Raw genomic sequence first — 15,514 nt, 5'->3', positions numbered from 1 at the left:
ATTATTAAATAAGAGAAGTAATCGATAAGGTAATAGGGAAATAAATTTTCTAGAAAAAGATAAATCTCTTGAACCGTCTTGGATAAATTTAACACACGGTATATAGAAGATATATAAAACATGATAGGCACGTGACATTGTTTTATTAGACGCATATGGGTACAATGTTCTGTCCTTCAGATCCATTATCTATACGTAAACTGAGTGCGCGTTGATAACTCACTGTTGCATCATCGAATGAAAATATAGACTTTCATGTTTCTTTTTATACATATATATATTTATATATATATATATACATATATATTTCTTTCTCTTTATTTTCGCGAATGAATGTTTCACAGGCACTTCGTCTCTAAACAGTGGCAAAAATTTGTGAATGATGTAGTTTGGCGTGTAGAAAATGCGAAAGCGACACGTGTGGATAAGCGTCATCGCAGAATTCATCACCAAGTTTTTCAGGGTCACGAGCAAAATATACGGGGATCTCGTAAATCGCCTCTCTAAATCGTCATCCCTTTCTTTCTCTCTCCGGTAAATCTCTCGTCCCGCTATCTGTGAGATCTCTCGCGGTTACATCGACAACACATATTACAATTAATCACAGAAATGGTAAATTCGACAAAAATAATAGCGCCACATTATATACAATTAACTTAACTCTATAGGCAAGCACCTATTTAAGTACTGATATATTCGATCGTTAAGAATTCGCCACGATTGCAACAACAGGCTGTTCTACGCCATTGCCATATTTTTCGAGTGAGTTATCAGATTAAAATTTCTCGAAATCTAAAAGATTCGAAATTCCTACAGACTAAAAAATACATATATATATTTACAAATCTTAAAAAGCTTGAGAATACTCTATAAAAAGGGAAAAAGCTTTGGTTTGCCCGACGATAAAAGAGAATTAATTACTCGAAAGTATTTCGAATAACAGCCTCGTGTGTATCTTCAATTCTCAAAATCAGAAAACAAAAAACTATTCTGTAACCGAGCAGATTTTAATTTAAATATTTCTAAAAAATTTACAACTTTCTTTCCTAATTAAAAGATTGCATTGTCCACGAGCAACTTGTTAAAGTTGTCGCGAGTGCCGACTTCGTGCTTCAAGGATTTTGCAAGATATCTTAATCGATTTCTTTTTAATATATGTAAAAATTTGTACAAGTGCTGATGTAAAGATCTGATAGCTCACTTTAAAACCTGCAACTTCGATATTGCATTAATGGTATCACCTACGTATCATAAAATGCTACTACATCACTCATCGGAACATAAATTTTTAACATCTTTTGTGACTTTCTTTTTTTCTGACATTAAATACGTTACACGAGATATTTAAACACATTTGAATTCCTATATATTCCAAAAGATACGACAGTCCCAAGAGAATTTTCTAATTATTTCGTAGGATATGTGACCCGATAGCATTGCTGTCTCAAATACTCGATATTTCTCTTTCTTAAGATTCGCGTTTCCGCACAAACGCTAATCTCTTTTTCTTTTTTGTAATACGATACGCACATTTCTCTCTATCACAATCGTTCTTCCGAGCTTTCAAAAGTTGTTAGACAATACTTGAGGCAATATTGAAGAGTAAACTTGAATAAAGTAAAGCGAAGTACAAATACTTGGTGCGTTAATGTACATCGCTCGTCTCAGTGCAGCTGTATCGAAAACTTAGCTAGGACCTCGTTTCATCAATGTCGCGTAACTTCAACTTTTGCTCAGTCCACATCTCCTACTCTTCCTCGGCTCATTCCTTATCTCCTCTTTCTTATGAAAATTCAAAAAGAAACGATGTGTGAATTATGGAGAAACTTATGAAATATCACGCGAGAGAGGGACGAAAGTGACAACTTTAATCGACATTTCCCTCCAAATATATTTTTTTTATCTGGAATTTTTAAGAAATTTTTTTTAAAATTGTAAGAAATGTTAGAGAGAATGAAAAATTTATCATTTAAAAATCTGAAATATCTTGAGATTTTTTTCGTGCAAATCTCGTCAATATTTTCGATAGATTTAACGCTGGATCCTGATTCTGATCCAAGTTTAATCGACGTTGACGAAACTGGCCGTAAGACCTTCCACGAAAATTCCTTAAGTACGACACGCAAGTTTGATTAAAAAATAGATATTATCTGTGTGAAATTTTAGAAGTCTATCGCGCTAGTAGTTGTTGGTTACTCAATATTAATTCAGACAATTCGCGCCGATACTGATAACAAGTCCCCGCATCAGTTCGGAATTATTAGCGAATTGCTTGTTTATTAAGAGACTTTATTGTTTTGTTAGCTTTCCGCAAACGTCCCTCCATTAGAGACTGTTGCCAAATCCGTTCTCCCGCGGTTTGTCGACCTTTAATTTTCGCAAACTCTTCTCGTGCCTTATGGTCGAATCGCCATTGCGAATTTCCGGCTCTTGGTCGTCGCCGTTAATGTTACATCGCTCGTCGAGCGTTGCTTTACCGTTCGTCAGACCGTTTTGTGCGCCATTAACGCTCTTGTTCACGATCGTCTGTTGATGATTCGTAATCGAATTCGATGCCTTGCCGGGTTTGCAATCGAGTCCATTGCTTTGTATTTCGGTCGCCAAACTCTTCTTATCTTGATTATCTGCCAATTGCACGGTGCCTGCAAAATAAAATGTGTCAAGCGCTGTTTTGCGTTCAGACACAGCCAATTCTAGTTAGTTAAATTCCGATAATCGCTATTATTTAGCACGATTGAAGTACACGAAGCTCGAATGGCCGAAAAAGTTTTAAATCATCGAGCCGTCTTTCTACGTTTAGTACCAAAATCCTTCTAGAGTATAATTGATACGGAAAAATATGAGACAAATATGCTTATATAACAAAAATATAAAATAGCGCTTATATAACAAAAAATATAAGGTAGTGCTTATGCAAGAAAAATATAAAGTAGCGCTTATGTAACAACAAATATCCCAGTTATAGGATTTAAATACAATACCATGCATGTTGTGGCAATATTTATTGGTGCTGTTCCATTCTTCGCGTAAGCTGAGGTTGAACATGCTGTAGTCCGGATTGCCGGTGACTTCCTTCTCAATCGTCAGAAAATGAGGCAGAGTGTTTTTCAACTCCTCACCCGTCAACGCCGTGTACGTCTCGAGTAACATCAAGCCTCGACATCTGTGCACAAAATTACATCATTCAGAATAATAATACGATGTCTCTTTTTCTATCTCAATCTTTTGAGATGCAGAGAGTCTGTTTTAATATTTAATTAATCCGAGAAATCTTGAATTTAATTATAACCGAGCTATATTTATACGAAGTATTTCTCGCTATTGGCAAGCATAGAGAGGCCAGTCATACGTTGTCCTGGACTAAGTTTATATTTTATCGATTTTCCGATAAATAGATATAGAACTGATTTTTTTCATCGAAGATAGATAGAATTTCAGTTCACAACGTTTTAGTTCATTCAACCGTGGGGAATATTGAGCTATTACCTGGGATGCGCCGGTTCTCTGTATATGTCTAACTGGAAATACTGATTGTTGATGAGAAAGCAACGGCGACGCTTGAAGATAGTAAAATGCGAATCGTCGCGCTGGGCCAACATGTTCAGGTAGTCTCGGTGCGTCAGTTGGGTCTTCACCTCGATCACTTGGCCGCACATTTTCGGTCGGCGAATCGTGTGAATGTACGACCAGTGGCCTTGAAGAATAGAAAAATTCAAATTGTATTTTCATCGCCTGAATCGAGCATGATGAGGACCGTGGAGGGGTCGTTAAATGAATAAAATAAATAATTGGGTCGGGAAGAAGGACGAGAGCTTGTGTCGCACGGTGATTCACCTTTCTGGCCGCGCTTGCGTAAACGAGCCTGCATCTTGGGATTGTTGCTCTGGAGGTAATTATGCACGACGTCGAAGTCCTGGAATGGCGGGAACTCGCTCTCCGCCGGCAGCGGCGCCGTCACGAGGAACTTGACCTTGCGGCTGCTGGCGAGCAATCGGTCGCCGGTGTCGATGCCCAGTTTCTGGCACACGCACTCGATCATCCGGCAAATTTTAGTCTCGAAATCCTGCGAGTTGTCGATGACGTCGAAGTACGGATGACCGACCCAGGAGGCCGCGGCCTTGTAGTCGAGCTCGCGCGCGAGCTCGACGCCCTCAGAGCGACACGCGTGCTCCTCCGTGGAGTAGAACTCCTCGGCACCGTTCGCTGCCGAAACCATGTGGATGATCTGGTTGTACCTGGTCAATAGAGGGAAGACAAAACAGAATGCCTTTATTGCAGAGAATAAAATATGACGCAAACAGAGAATCTGCAATATTATTAAAAAGTTATTTAAAAATATGAAAAATATTATTTTGTCAATGTTCAAATCGGATCTTTCGAAGGCAAGGGACGAGTGTCGAATTTACGAATTTTCTTGTACGCTTAATTTTAATATACCTGTTGTCCCTTAGCTCGACGTTGTTCCATCCGTTCGAGGCCATCATAAGCTCCCACTTATCCTTCGAAATGACTGCAAAATGTCTCTCATTAATCTTTCGTTACTGGGGCCGGGAGGAGGGGAAAGTCGCAATTAATTCAATTATTTTCGAAGATCTGTACTAACAGGCGGAGGCGTCCATCGCACCGCGATCGCAGATGATCAGGCAATTCCTCGAACAGCTCTCACCCAGTTGAAAGAACGTATTCTCGATTTGTATCATCGTGCGCAAAAGATTTTCCTGAAACTTGAATGCTGCAACACACGTACGAAAGAAAATGCGATATTATACGAAGAACGTTCTCCCACGAATTGTTATTGTGGACAGGACGATCTGCACGTGGACGCCTCGGCGATACTTGAAGCCGGCTAGCCTGAATAATCGCGTCATCTAACTCGATAAAGGCGGCCCGAAGCTCTAAGGAAGAAAGCCCTAGAAATGCTTAAGCACAATAAACTTCCTCGGTGTTATTTGAAAATTATAGCGAGTATACTAATCGAGTTGTCTCTTGAAAAGACAACTCTTGAGTTAGGCCTTGTTGATACTTGAGTCCTTTTCAAGCGAGATTCTAGCGAGACGGGCGGACGATCCTCGTTCGTTCAAAGAAAAAAAAACGAAATTAGCGAATTTTTTTCGATTTTTATTTGATATACAAATATCTTTATTATCTATACATTCAATAGGTCGTTAATTTTGTCTGTATTATCTGGCTAATTTTGAAGAATGCAGGGAAAGATATATCTTGGATAATTCTATAATTAACTGATGAAGAGATTTGATTTATTCCGGGATAGAGAAGCAAGGATTCGTCTCTCGTCGTGAGTTTCTAGAGTGCCTTGCGTTCCAAGGCCGAGACACAATGAAGTGTAAAAATAAAAGAAATGTAAGAAATAAAGTAAATAAAATATATAATATTGCCAACGCGCACAAAACGGGACTGCGAGAAGCGATCGATAATAACAGGAAGATGCGGCTACGGGATAAAATAAGCTCCTACGTCTACTGGACGGCATGAAAAAGTGTATATCGATGTTACAATCGACTTGTTAATTAGTAAATTGGAAAGATATTAATAGAGAAATTAATTTTACAAAATTCTGATCGTAGATTGAAAGTTTCGTTAATTTTACTTTAACTCTAACAATCTTAATTTTAAAATTTTACTCTTTATCCTATAATTCCTCAAAAAAAAACCTAAATCGTTAATTTTTTTAAAAAGAATCAAGAATAATATATTATATTAAAATAAATATGTATTATAATATATATTTATATTATAATAAATTCGACGCCGATTTATATTATAATATATTAGACGCTGAAGACAATCAGAATTAAGAAATATTTTTTTAAGCGACACGCCGCGGTGAAAAATCGATGGAAAATAGAGAAATCGATAAAAAAGAGAGCTCAAATATTTTCAAAGCAATCATCAACTTCCTTGTTGTGTGTCTTACACCTACGTTTCATCGTGTCTCAGGCCACACTCTAGCGCGATTACTCGGACTCACCCACGCCAGAGTCGACCTCCAGGATCTCCGGCCATCTCGCCTCGCTCCTACGACCTAGACGCGGAAATCTCGCGTACGAGGGATACGGAGTCTCCGCTAGAATCAACCTTGATCTTGGCCTCACGTCGTCATTGGGGACCCGGAGACTCGAGTTTGCAAAGAATATCACGCCTTCTCGCCTTTGCACGCCCGACGATCGAATCGCGAGGGAAATATAGACAGAGTTGAAAGGAAACTGATGAAAGGAGTCTCTCTCGCTAGATACGAGGACACGAATTTAACTTCAGCGACCGACGTCAGAGTTTGGAATTCCTCGACTGTTCTCTATATTCTTTGTCACGTTGTTCTCAATCTTCTCTTTAACTAAATGAAACTTCTTCTCGCTTGGACAAAAACAACTGACTAATGTCGAGGATCTAATATCGTCGACAATGAGTAAAGGAAACACGCGGGTGTCGCGTTACCGCACTCGAGTTTCACGAACATCATCGGTTTCATTTTTGTTTTCTTCTCCTTTTCCAACTGACGAATGTTCTCCCTCGCGAAAGAATCGCGGAATGACAAACGGTGAGAAATAGAGGCGATGATAATTCAACGTTTTTTTAGTTTTTCGAGGCTCGTCGCAAACATCGTCAAACGCAAAAAAAAAAAAAGAAACGTCAGTTCAATTAACTACGGTCCGCGAGGAATCAAACGCTGAGCTGAGTTGAAAAATTTAAGCTTTTAGAACTTCAAGAAGTGCTAATCCATTGTGACGAAATTTAAGGTGCGAATGCAAGCAGCGTAGACTAAGGTTTTCTAAATTTATCTCTTTTTCTTTTATGCTTCCGCAAATTTACCGTCGACTCGAGAAATCGCGAACGTTTTGCAAGCGCTGTCACACGTACGCGTCTCTGGTGAAAGAATCGCGCCACTTTAACACGGCAAAATGTATCGTGTAAATTATCTCGTGCTCAATTATGGAACGGTTTTACTTCGTAAAGGAAAAAAAAAAACATTCTAGCTCTTATCAAAACTGTATACAAGAGACGCGCAACGCAGTAGGTATATTTGATATATACGACGTGATAAAATGTATATGCATAAATCGCAAGCGGGGGAAGCCTGACATACGTGCCGGTTCGTTTCCGTTCAAGGGCGAGCTGATTAAAGTCGCACGAAGTCGTCTTACGTAAGGGCGAGCGAACATTTCAATCGCGGACGCGACCACCGGCGTAGCGCAAATTTATTATCTTATCTGCCGACGTTAACGCAAAAACCTTTCAGTCCTCCCCGGCGGAGAGGTAGGACGTTTTAAGTATTTAAAAAAAAAAGGAGAGAGAAGCGCACCGCCGACAGCTCGATCGAGCGCACACAATACGCTCTGCGCCCGAGGTAACGAAGTTATTCGCGGGAGAAATAATGGTGCAAGAGATTAAAAATAGAACGGTGAGGGATCGAAAGGTGTCGACCAATTGACACACGATTGCGGGAGGCGGACGGATGGCAATATAATGAAATTTCACGTAATCGCGGACAAATATAATGAAATTTCACGTAATCGCGGACAAAGTCCCTCGCGTCCATCGTCGAGAGGCGCGGGGAAGGCCAAGTTTAGCGTAAGCCAAGAATTTCGCACGTTATGCAATTCGGGCTCGGGCTGCCCGTTGTCGCGAGCGAGAGATGAGCTTAGAGCTCGCGCGGCGATCCGCGCTCGTCAAACGCGACGACGTTTAGCGCGGCACCGCTCCGCGCGTCTCGTTTCTCGCGGGAGGAGATCCGCGTGCGGCGAAGCTTTCGGGCGTCCGACGTTTCCATACGCGACACAACCTGGTCGAACTGGTTTCCTTTATCTTTCTTTGTTTTTTTTTTGCCGTAGTTCAAGACGCGGAGTCTTTTTCTCCTCCTCCCTCTCTTCCTCTCTCGGCCCGCGCCGTCTGCTGAAGCTTGGGATTTTTCCGTCCGCGTTTGTCCTCACGTCGCGATTGCGATGGTTGACGCAATCCGTTACCGTATTACCGGGGTATGTAATATGTCTACAAGTTGCGATTTCCCTGCAAGGTTGAGGCGAGAAATAACGCCTCGCATTAAAAACGCATCCGTCCTCTCACGCTCGTTTATTTTCATAAAATCGCGGGAAAAAAATAAAAGAAACGGATCGACAGTTAATCCGTTAAAATCCGTATGCGATTATCGACTCTGACCGGATGGACGAATCCCAGAACTGTCAAGTCAGTTAGCTCTCTCTCTCTCTCTCTCGATCCTTCCTTAATTAATTATCAATCACTGCACAGCTACAGCCTCGAGAATTCGCGTCATGCGATCGAAAATCATTTCTATATGCTAATTTCCGCACGTCTATACGTTACTGGAGATATTACGTTTCGGATTTTGGAATTATATACGTCGAAGAGCCGAAGAGGATCACGCGAGTGTAAAGAGGAAAGAAAAGAGGATTGCGTAAAAGCGATGTAATCAGCAGACTTACCCTCCTCCGCGTTCAGGTCTGAAAACTTGATGCCGCCACTGAAATGGAAAGAAAGCAGACAGCAGATATGAGACAATTGTGTATAGACACACGCGCGCAGCAACGCGCGAGCGTTCATTAATTGAGTTTAATCGAACGTTTGCAACGCAATTGCGACGCTACGTGGACGGTCTTAAATATCTCGCAGCTGCAACCGGCAGCGGTAATTGAGAGGCGCTCGTCATTACGCGCTCTGAAAAGACTATCTCTGAAAAGGCGCCTCTCTAAAGGAAAAAAAAAAAAAAAAAAAAACCCGTCTTTCTACACCACCAATGCTCTATTTCTCTCGAAATTGAAACAACGTGCAAACTCGTATAAGTAAGCTCTCTATATAGAGACTCCCGTTGAGTGATCTTGAAGTTTCTGCGCAGCTTTTCGAGAGACGCAGACGCAAATTGCTTCACTCTAACATTTACTCGCCGGAGCATGTCCCGCGATATATATATTTTTTTTTTCATCACGATACAATCGATACTTGACTCGAACGAGAGCGAGGGCGAACGGCTTTATTTCGGTCTTCGAAAACTCCTTTTAACCCTGCAATGTGTGAAGCATTCACACACACATACACACACACACATACACACACACGCACGCACGCAAAAACGCACGCACGCAGGGATTTGCGAGACTTGATAGCGTTTTATGTGTATCTTTGTTCATAGTACTCTCCCTGTAATTTCGACAAATTTTCAAATTAATCCCAGACTATTTTTCCGCAACGTGTAATTTCAATCTTCCGAAATTATCCCTCTGTCTATTTCGGTTCTTGATACGCTTCATTCGTGAGGGCACATTCCAGGGTTAATTCGAAAGAAAACCGTAATCGTCTCCGAGAGGGTCGACTCTCGTTCCAACTTCTTTCTTTTTCTCATTCTCGTTTTTTGTTTTTTTATTTATTTTTTTTTGTAAACTTGTGATCGTGTAATTGCATACCTGAGCAGCACGGTCGCTGTCTCGGGGACACGGAACACCTGAAAAAGAAGACAACCACCGCTCTATCGAATCCAAAACGAAGGGTAAGATCCCCCGAAGCTAAATCGCGTTTTTTTTTATTTTTCTCTTTGAAATCTCTTTTCAGACTTACAATGTTGAATTCAATTCGTGAGAAATTAATTTATCATCGTTCAATTAGAGCTCAAAGACCATTGCTGTCACGATATCTTTTTTTTTCCTTATATTTTTCCTTCTCTTTAAGAGAGACTCAACGTTAAATCGATCAAAAGTAAGTATACGTTCCATAAAGCTCGACGAGCTAATATTTTAGTATCAACCTCTACACGCAGTTACGGCTCACTGTGCGGCAAGGTACCATCTCGCTCCGGAGAAAGAGACGGAGACGAGCTATGGAAAAAAAGGCTACATTATGCCGTAATGCATTATCCTTGACTCGAATATTATCGTACAGCACGCGACAGTCGAACGATTTCTGGAAGGTACATTGTATACGATAGAGACTCTATATACAGAATAATAATCATCCCCTTCTCGGCTATATCATCAATAACGAACAACCCTGTGTGTATGTACGTTAAGGTACTGTACGGCATCTGTCGATTGTTGAATCTAACGTGGAATCGAGCGAGCGTCGCTCGGAGAGAGCAAAAGCAAAAAAGTCAGTTAGGGGGGAAAACTCGCAATCGGAGATCTCTGTGTTTTATTTTCTTTTTTTTTCTTTTCTTTCTTTCTCTCGCGAAAACTTGATTTTTAAAGCCTCGAAGAGGGTTCTACCTACCTTCCAGCCCATGTTCTCGAAGAAGGTGCACAGCCTGGTCTGCCCGGTTGTCTTGCCACCACATGGTCCTGCAATTGCAGACACGTGTTAGATAGACTGTGCTGCGCGAAATCTTGAAAAAATTTTCGTCGATCGCGATATATGCGCGCGCGCGTGAATTCTTCAAATAATACTTTACGACATTACCGTCTCCTTCTTCCTTTCGTTACGTAAAATAAACGACGAGCGTATGAAAAGGCAGACGCCAATAAAAGACAAATTGAACGTAATTGGCGCGCGCGCTCGGCACGGCTATTAACTCGTCGCGACGTTATGCATCACGCTCGTTATGCATCGGGATGAATTTGTGGCGAATTTGAACCCTCCCTCCTCCCCGAGTCACCATACCGATCCGATCCGAAAATAAACCGCGCGCGAGCTCAGCGATCTTCAAAAAATTCCAGGCATTTCCCAGACTTCTTTCCCATAAGAGATATTCAATCTGATCTAATATCACCCTTATCTCAAAACTAAACAGAACGGAATTCCTTAGTCTTCTACGCACGTCTCGTAAAAAATACAACAGAATTTTCCCTTTTGAACTTTGAACTTATTTTTGAGAAAACTAACTTCCCTTTTGTAAGATTTTTTGCTGTAATTTATTTTTCATTCAGATGACGAGGATTGTTACGCAGGAAATTTTCATTCGAGTTGTGTATTAGTTAGTGTCTAAAAGTATCTCATTTGCCTCCGATTTTGGGACACATTATTGTGTCACCCTCGCATGAAATTTAAATTTCTGACAAGATAAAAAGGAGCACGTGGCGCAAGTTTATTTTAAAAGATTCCCCTATATATACCTACATATGTTGCTATTCATATATACCAAAACAGCTTAAATTTCGAGTTTTGTCGAAGTTTTGTTAAGTTATATTGCGTCTTACAATTCTCGCTATGTCATGTGGTAGAGCGTATAGGCTTTTTCAGCCAGATAACTCTTGGCTACCAAAAAGATAACGCGTCGTCAACGATAAAACCGCAAATCCAACACAAGGCTATCGAGTCGTTTCGCGCTATCGTTCGCTTCCGGTTTTTATCCGCTGAAATGAGATAAACGTAAGAAATATCGTTCGTCCGAGGCCGAGGAAAAATATAATCGTGACTCATACAGGCGGCGGGAACGTCTGAGAGATGTCTGAAAAGCGTGTACGTCCCGGTCACGGTACTCAGGGGATCCGTGTCACATTCACCATCGGTTATCGCCAGTAAACAATGAGTAATGCCGACCGCCTGAGTCTCATCGACGCGGCATGCCTCCTTTTATGTTTTCTTTCCATTCTTCCCAAGTCCGGAGGGCTCTTTCTTTCCAACCGAAGTGCTCTCTCTCAAGAATCGATTCCGAGCAATGTCTCATTCTGTTGAAAGGTATACAATCCCCGACCTTGCAATTGAAATTATCGCTTACTTTCGTAATAAGAGTAAAATGAGACTTTCGCTGTGCGGTACAATATAACGCGAAACAATCAATAAATTAACGCGAGCGACGCGAATAACCAATTAAAAAAAAAAAATCGAATGAAAACCGAGTGAGGGATAAAGTTTTACCCTTTGGATTAGACGAAAATTTATGCAAACGGAGCCCCGCTCCCTTGGCGAGACCCTTTTCCCGGGTCACCCGGTACAGTTGTGACCGCGTGTCCCTGCGTGGCGCGTGGAATCGATCGGCATCCGCGCGTGGCTACGATAACGAAACGTTTCAAAACGTTACATGGGAGACGGCAAGAGACAGTGCGGCGCGACGCCACAGCCGCACGTAACGGCGAGATGAGCCCGGGAGTCGGTACCGAAATTTCGATAAACGGAAAGATTTTACGACACTATATATACTTGCATTTCTTTCGCCGTATGAAAAAAACAATAAGGGATCTGAAAATGACGGGATGTCTCCTTTATGTTTTTTGTTGTACGAAAATTCTTTCCACCCTAATCCGGAGTTCCTTTCTCTCAATTGAGACTTTTTTTTTTTCAAGAATTTCGAACAATATTTCATTCTGTCGAACAGGAATACAGGATTCTGGACCTTGCATTGAAATTATCCGTCCACTAATTCATTTTCGTAACAATAAGAGCAACGGCACTTCGCATCTACTTTCAGATTTCTCCGTTTCTTTGCGTCTCCTCGCCAGAACTTTTTTTGGGGGAGGACCGGGAGCGCTATAGAATTCGCTACTGGAAAAACGCCAGAACTTCGTTACATTGAAATTCAATTTTAGAGAATTATATTGAATTATATTTCTATTGTATCGATAAACGAGGCCGTGCGATTCCGCGCACGGACGAAAAGTTCGCGCTTTCGTGCCGGCAATTACCACGCTTCCCTCCGTTTCCCTCTTCTCTTTCTCGACTTTCTGGGCTTCCGACTACCTATATGCTCGTTATACTTGATCCAAGTAACAAGCGCAAGAGAAACCGCCGAGCGGTTTCGCACCACGTGCGCCCGTCGTCACGCGCCGGCCGGGGAAAAACCGTCTCTCCGAGAAAATCCCTCTCGCGCGTGAAATAAACTTCTCACGTGCAGTGTGTTCTATTCTCGTGTGTCTGTTGCGAGTATAGGAAATTACACGAGGCGAGCGATCGTGTCGGAGCAAAGGATTTTAAAAGAAAAAAAGGAAAAAAAACCAGGAGGACACATGCGCCACAGTGCTTCACGTTCGAAGGCGAAGACTACCTGAAGAACGTGGCAAGGAAGGGAAACGACGACTGGGAATATCTTTAATATCTTCAAAGAGCCAAGCACACGTGCTTCGCTCTCGTAAACTCTAGATTTTTCCATTGTACTTTGAGATCTCTCGTTCCCGTGTGCTACAAGATTTTTTTATTTTATTTCATCGTTCCTTATCTTTTTTCAGACTTTTCATTTTATTTTTTTTAAATTGCGTCTCGATTAATACCCCGTCCCCTCCTGACTTGGCAAACTTCGAGATTTCACTCGGAAGAACGATTCTTAATTAGAGCACTTTTTCTTTCGTGTCCGTCGAGCTAGCAGGAATGCTTGAGAGACACGTGAATATGCATACATATTGCGAAATAATAGAAGCCGGAAGTTTTCGTGGAAATTGACGGATTAATCGAAAACGCGAGGCGAGTGAGACGTAAGGAACGGAGGCATTTGCAAGTCACTTGTTAGTCCAAGTCTAAAGTTTGTATGCGAGGTGTTGAAAATAGACCGAGGGGTAAATATGCGGCATGTAAATATGTAAAATAGACCAAGGTAAATATGTGGCGGTGCCATTGTGCGAGTTTTAACTGTAACTATCTCGATCGGGGTACACATTTGTATTCGCAAAAGATTTTCTAAAATTATCTGATGAAAGACCTCAGTGACGGAGAGGGAGAGAGAGAGAGATAGAGAGAGAGAGAGCGCGACATTTTGCCAGTACACAAAATATGCAAATGCCAAGGAAAAAAATCAATGGGAGGCACTCCGCACCGCATGCTTTACTCCCGCAGACTCGTTCTCGCTCTCCGAATGTCCCGATGATTTAGCGAGATTCAATCAGGGCAGATTCGAGAACGTATGTACATGCATGCTCGACGAGGAGTATCAATCCGTGCCTAATCTACTCCAGCTCGGTGGAGTCGCACGCACCAGGGAGGAGGAGGGGGAGGGGGGAGGGCGGAGGGGAAGAGGTGAAGGGGAGAGACGCGATTGTACCCCCCTTGTTACGTACCTCCCGTCAGCACTAACTTGTACACGCGTTTCTGATCCATCGCAGCGGTTCCACTTCCGACCAGGAATCGCGTGTGTTCCTCTTCTCTCCTGCTCGCTCCTCTCTCGCCTTCTCACCCTCGCCGCTCGACGACGACGACGACGACGACGACGATGACGAGTCTTCTCGCCGGGGTGGTTGTTTCCTCCTCACCGACGTGACGGAGGGGCGGGGGAAGGGGGAGGATTGCCGAGGGTGGCGGGTGTGCGACGCTCGAAGGCGGCGGTGGTCGGTACTACATAAATACCTGGTGGCGCATCTCGGGTCGGCGCGTGCTCGACCGCGTGCTCGGGCGACGCATGGGAAGATCGGGCGACGGGAGGGAAGGGTGGACGGAGGAGGGGGGGCGGAGCTGACGGCGACGATGCTTCCCTCGAGGCGCGGAGCTCGTTCGACGTCGGTCAACCGGCGATTTTCTCGCGACGAGTCTCACCTCTCACCGCGAGTACCCTGTTCTCCCGTGCAGAGAGGAGGGTGCGAGGGAAAAAAATACGGCACACCGCGAGTCTCGCGCTCGGCACAACAAACGCGCGCGTGTCCGCCTCGTTCCACAGCTCGGAGGCATCTGAAGTGAGTCCGGAGTCGCGCAGCTGGTCGCGCGAAGTCACGCGCGCTCCACCGGAGCCGGAAGCCGCCGCGCGCGCGGCGCCGACCGACGAGTGTCCCCACCGGAAGCGGAAGCGACGGCGGACTTCCGCGCCAAATTCAAGCTCCGACTTCCACGCTTTCCACCGCGCTCGTCGATTTAATCGTTGCGACTTGAAAGATCGAGGGCTTCGGCGTAAAAATTCAAAGCTGTCCGATTCCCCGTATGTCACTTTATGTCCATGAAATTAGGTTTAACAAAAAAGTTTTGTCTTCAAGACATTAATTTACATTTTTTGTTTTTTTTTTCTTGTAAAACAAGACGTTCTATTAATGTTTTTATCGATACAGAATTATTTTAAATCTGTTGTAGATATATTGGAATATATTCTAATTGGAAAAATCGACAAATTAAAATTCTGTTTACAGCTATGATTTATTGCCCTTCTTCGCGATACGGAGACTATAAATAACTTACCGAAATTGTTTTCGATTTAGAAAACGGAAATACCTTTGCGTTAACGAGTCCCTCTCGCAGAAGATCTACCTGTGACCGTCTTTATATACATCCCCACTCCGCAACCGTTTAGACTTTGGAAAATACCTCGTTGGAGGAAAAAAGGTAATGAGCGCTTCTTTATCGCCTTCGTTCACGCAACCGCAATAAAAATAATGTCCTTGGTACAGATAGCACGCTCCGCTGAATTTTGCCCATTTTGTCCTCCTCCCGAACAATGCGAGAGCACATAGATCTAAGAGATACGTAAAAACATCTCTTTGCACGGTTTTTCCCGCCTCCGGTTTACAAAAGTCACATTTCGCATTTTTAAACATTAATATCTTAATATCATAAAATGAAAACTATCTATGTACAATTTTTAAATATTTTTACTGTTTCCTATTCTACAAATATATATATATTTTTACTTACAATCGACGAAAATAAAGTC

The 15,514-nt window shown here is 42.6% G+C and overlaps 1 protein-coding gene across 2 annotated transcripts; it reads right to left on the bottom strand.

Moving 5' to 3' along the window:
• Positions 1-121: 121 nt before the first annotated feature.
• On the bottom strand, positions 122-14,595 carry LOC105452322. Of its 2 annotated transcripts, XM_011693314.1 has the most exons (10): positions 13,941-14,595; positions 10,231-10,298; positions 9,432-9,469; positions 8,457-8,494; positions 4,604-4,732; positions 4,438-4,510; positions 3,835-4,235; positions 3,487-3,694; positions 2,982-3,163; positions 122-2,642 (listed from the first exon to the last, which is right to left on the bottom strand). In XM_011693314.1, the coding sequence occupies exons 1-10, from the start codon at positions 13,978-13,980 to the stop codon at positions 2,326-2,328; spliced, it is 1,494 nt and encodes a 497-aa protein (XP_011691616.1). In that variant the 5' UTR covers positions 13,981-14,595; the 3' UTR covers positions 122-2,325. The 2 variants fall into 2 exon arrangements, with proteins under 2 accessions (XP_011691616.1, XP_011691617.1); XM_011693315.1 differs by lacking the exons at positions 8,457-8,494; positions 9,432-9,469; positions 10,231-10,298; positions 13,941-14,595 and adding an exon at positions 6,097-8,447.
• Between the last annotated feature and the right edge of the window lie 919 nt (positions 14,596-15,514).

Source organism: Wasmannia auropunctata, unplaced genomic scaffold (genome assembly GCF_000956235.1).
Source record: "Wasmannia auropunctata unplaced genomic scaffold, wasmannia.A_1.0 LD336033.1, whole genome shotgun sequence".
Classification (NCBI taxonomy): Eukaryota; Metazoa; Arthropoda; class Insecta; order Hymenoptera; family Formicidae; genus Wasmannia; species Wasmannia auropunctata.
Note: the sequence above shows the minus strand (reverse complement) of the source record. Positions and strands in the feature narration are given on the sequence as shown.

Bases quoted from the DNA above. Each gene is read 5' to 3' on its own strand.
- LOC105452322 (XM_011693314.1), bottom strand. From the start codon at position 13,980: ATGGATCAGAAACGCGTGTACAAGTTAGTGCTGACGGGAG. The intron at 3,695-3,834 runs GTGAATCACCGT...CTATTCTTCAAG, and splicing joins ACGCAAGCGCGGCCAGAAAG to GCCACTGGTCGTACATTCAC. The intron at 2,643-2,981 runs GTATTGTATTTA...TTTATTTTGCAG, and splicing joins ATATTGCCACAACATGCATG to GCACCGTGCAATTGGCAGAT.